At 65.1% G+C, this 3145-nt stretch overlaps 1 protein-coding gene across 2 annotated transcripts in view; it reads right to left on the reverse strand.

The window, feature by feature from the left end:
* Positions 1-1738: 1738 nt before the first annotated feature.
* Positions 1739-3145, reverse strand: part of TCIRG1 (T-cell, immune regulator 1, ATPase, H+ transporting, lysosomal V0 subunit A3) — a 12188-nt gene continuing 10781 nt past the window's right edge. The window contains exons 16-20 of one of the 2 annotated variants that reach the window (XM_010837670.1): positions 2836-2961; positions 2632-2736; positions 2440-2557; positions 2108-2285; positions 1739-2024 (exon numbers count right to left, since the gene is read on the reverse strand). In XM_010837670.1, the coding sequence (XP_010835972.1) occupies positions 1946-2024; positions 2108-2285; positions 2440-2557; positions 2632-2736; positions 2836-2961 (606 nt within the window). In that variant the 3' untranslated portion in view covers positions 1739-1945. Of the gene's footprint in view, positions 2025-2107; positions 2558-2631; positions 2737-2835; positions 2962-3145 lie in introns of both variants that reach the window. The other variant, XM_010837669.1, reaches the window with a different exon arrangement.

Raw genomic sequence — 3145 nt, forward strand, 5'->3', positions numbered from 1 at the left:
CGCCCGTCCTTCCAGACGTCTGGAGCACAGCCAGGAGGGGGTCTCGATGCCGTGCCCTCTGTGCGAGGTCTCGGAACACAGCCCCCAGCTGCTGCCTGTGCCCACGAGGCCGTCTGCCTTAGACCCCAGGGCTCTGCTGGGCGGTGCCCTGCAGGGTCAGGTCAGCTCCGAAGTCACGGCCAGGGTGGCAGCTCTCCTTCCAGCCCCACCCTCGCCCTGTCATCCCGGGTAGCATTCCTGTCTTCCCATGTCCTCAGTGTCCTGGGCAGACCACACACTCGCCCCCCTGCCCCATCCCTGCGTCTCCTGAGGGTGACCTCCAGCCCCGGGTGCCCCTCCGCCCCATCCCTACGTGTCTCCTAAGGGTGATCTCCAGCCCCAGGGTGCCCGCCCCCACAGCCCTGTGCGTGCTAGTCCCACAGTGCCCAGTGCTCTCAGCCAAGCTGCCAGCTGTCCGTGCAGCCAGCCTCTCCCCGAGCTCACATCTCCCTCCTCACAAACATGCCAGCTCTCGGCGCTGAGCACCTGCCCCACCTGTGAGCACTCAGCTCTGCTCCCCAGGAAGGTGAGGCTCGGAGTCCTGGGCTTGGTCCAGGTCCTGAGATACCCGCTGCCCTCTGTTCCTAACCAGAAGCTGCTCTTTCTTGGATCCAACTCTCTGCCAGGCCTGTGGGCTGCAGCCCAGTGTCAGGGGGCCCAGAGCTGGGGCAGCCCTAGACTCTGGAGGGACAGGCTCCTCCTCCCAGCAGCTGGCCAGATGGAGCCACAGTGGTGGGGCCTCCTCCCAACTTGCTGTGCCCAGGGCATCTCTGCCTTCAAGGCAGCCTTTGTTCCTGGGGCCTGCAGCCGGAAGAACTGCTTGGCAGCTCCTGGGCAGGAGAGTGTGAGGCCGCTGGCAAGCACTGGCTCTGCCCCCCAGCCGGTGGTGGGACCCAGGTCAGAGACACCCACAGGGTGCCACCTTCCCCCTAGCAGCTGGATGGCCAGGCGGCAGGACTGCCCACCGGGGGAGGGATGGGGAAGATGGTGGCCTCTGGGGACAGGAAGGGAGGCAGGGCGTGGGGTCTGGTTCAGCCCTGTTTTGACCCTCAGAGCCTTGGGCAACGCTCGGGGTACCCTGGACAGCCTCTGCCCACGTCTGCAGGAAGGTGGCCTCGGGTGTGGCCTGCCATCCCCCATGGAGCGACACACTGCCCCCTGTGTGATGCGGGTCACACTCAACGCCCCAGGCTGCTCTCTGCTCCAGGGCATCGTGAGGGCCAGTGGCCAGTGCCAGCACAAGGACATGAGAATCTGGCCAGTTCATGCCAAGCACCTCCCTCCACACCCCAAGTATTCCAGACATCCTCCTACAGTTTGTATAACTCCAAGGCTGGAGAGCTCACTCACTGCCCCTGGTCCAGCCTGGGACAACAGTCATCCTGAGCTAAAATGCGCTGGACACATAGGTCCTCTGTCCTAGTTCTGCCCTCTTCCCCCCTCCCGAGTCTGGGGGTCCTGCAGATGCGCTTCTTGGGCCTCTGCTGACATCTTAAGGCCCCAGATCCTAGATCAGTGCCTCCCACCTCCACACCCCACACCAGCTTCAGCTGCACAGACAGACCTCAGAGAGACACAGGCTGGGATGGTGTCCCTCAAACCAGGAGAGGCTCCCCAGGAAAGACCAGCCCAGCAAGAGCCCAGGCTCCTGCACACCAGCCTCCCAGGCCCTGCCTCTCACACAAGACCAAGGCACGGGTCCTAGGCCTTCTTCATCTTTATTGTTTTTTGAACTCAGTCGCACCGTGTGTCATGTGGGATCTTAGTTCCCTGACCAGGGATCAAACTGTATCGGAAGCACCATCCCTGTACTGGAAGCATGAGGTCTTAACTGCTGAACCACCAGGGAAGTCCGCCGCCTCAGAATTTGTTTCCTGCTTGGCACGGTAAGGGCAGGTCGTGGGCATTACTCATCCTCCACGGCAAAGGTGAAGGGGCTCAGCTTGTAGCCGGAGCCCGAGTAGAACTTGTTCTGGAACTCCACCCTGGGGGACGAGGAGAGCTGGTGAGAGGACCCCTGCCCACGACCCGCCCCCCGTGCTGCCCGCACCAGCCCGCGGCCTCTCACCAGTGCAGCCGCAGCGCGTGCAGGAAGGCCGAGAGCCCCTCCATCACCAGCAGGATGGCCACGGTCATCACGGCAAAGGCGGCAAAGACGGGGACCAGCACCACGGCCTCCACGCCCATCTCGCCGCCCAGGCCCAAGCCAACTCGCATCACCATGGCCCACAGGACCTCCGACAGTTCTGCAGGTGAGGGAGGGAGCGGTGGGAACCGCCCGGGCGTCCCTAAGCCCATCCTCCACAAGGGTCAGCAGGGGACCTCCCCACCACCCCCTCTTTCCAGACAGGGACACTGGGAAGCAATGGGAGATGTGTGGGGGCAGGCGCTGGGACTCACGGGCGTGGGCCAGGCTTAGGGCCCAGAGGCGCAGGTAGGAGGCCGTGTTGGAGATGCAGCCGAGGCAGAACTCGATGGTGTGGATGGCCTGGTGCATGAACACCTCGGACAGGACAAACTAGGGGAACGAGCAGCAGTGAGGGGCAAGCCAGGCCGCCAGCCTCCCGCCACCCAGGGAATCCCCACACCCACCTCTTCCTCCTCTTGGTCCCCGAGGCATCCGGCCTTCTCCTCATCACAGTTCTGACTGGCCACAGACACGTCGGGCTGGCCCAGGAGCCCGGCCTTGTCCTCATCCTGGAGGTGGGAGCATTAGCAGACCCACGGGCCAGGGTGGGCTCTCACAGCCCGGACGGGACCCTCCGCACCCACCCCGCACGCCTCCCCTGCCCCTACCAGCGGTTGCCGCCTCCGGGAAGACTGGCGACGCTGGTGCCTCCGGCGCAGGAACAGGGGAGTGCCCAGCAGCAGCACGGGCACCGTGGCCAGGGCCAGGACCACCAGGGTGGACTGCACCACCTCCTGCGAGGGAGGGGCGGGAGTCAGGGCGCCACGCGGTTCCCGGGGCCCAGGGAGCCTGCCCCCCACTTCTCCGCCGGGGCCCCTCACGGAGCAGGGACGCCACCCCACACGGAGTCCTGGGAGGGTGGCACCCTAGGCTTCCAGCACCCCTTCTGCTGGACCATCTCTGCTGGTCCTTGGACCT

This window comes from Bison bison, unplaced genomic scaffold (genome assembly GCF_000754665.1).
Source record: "Bison bison bison isolate TAMUID 2011002044 unplaced genomic scaffold, Bison_UMD1.0 scf7180017864080, whole genome shotgun sequence".
Classification (NCBI taxonomy): Eukaryota; Metazoa; Chordata; class Mammalia; order Artiodactyla; family Bovidae; genus Bison; species Bison bison.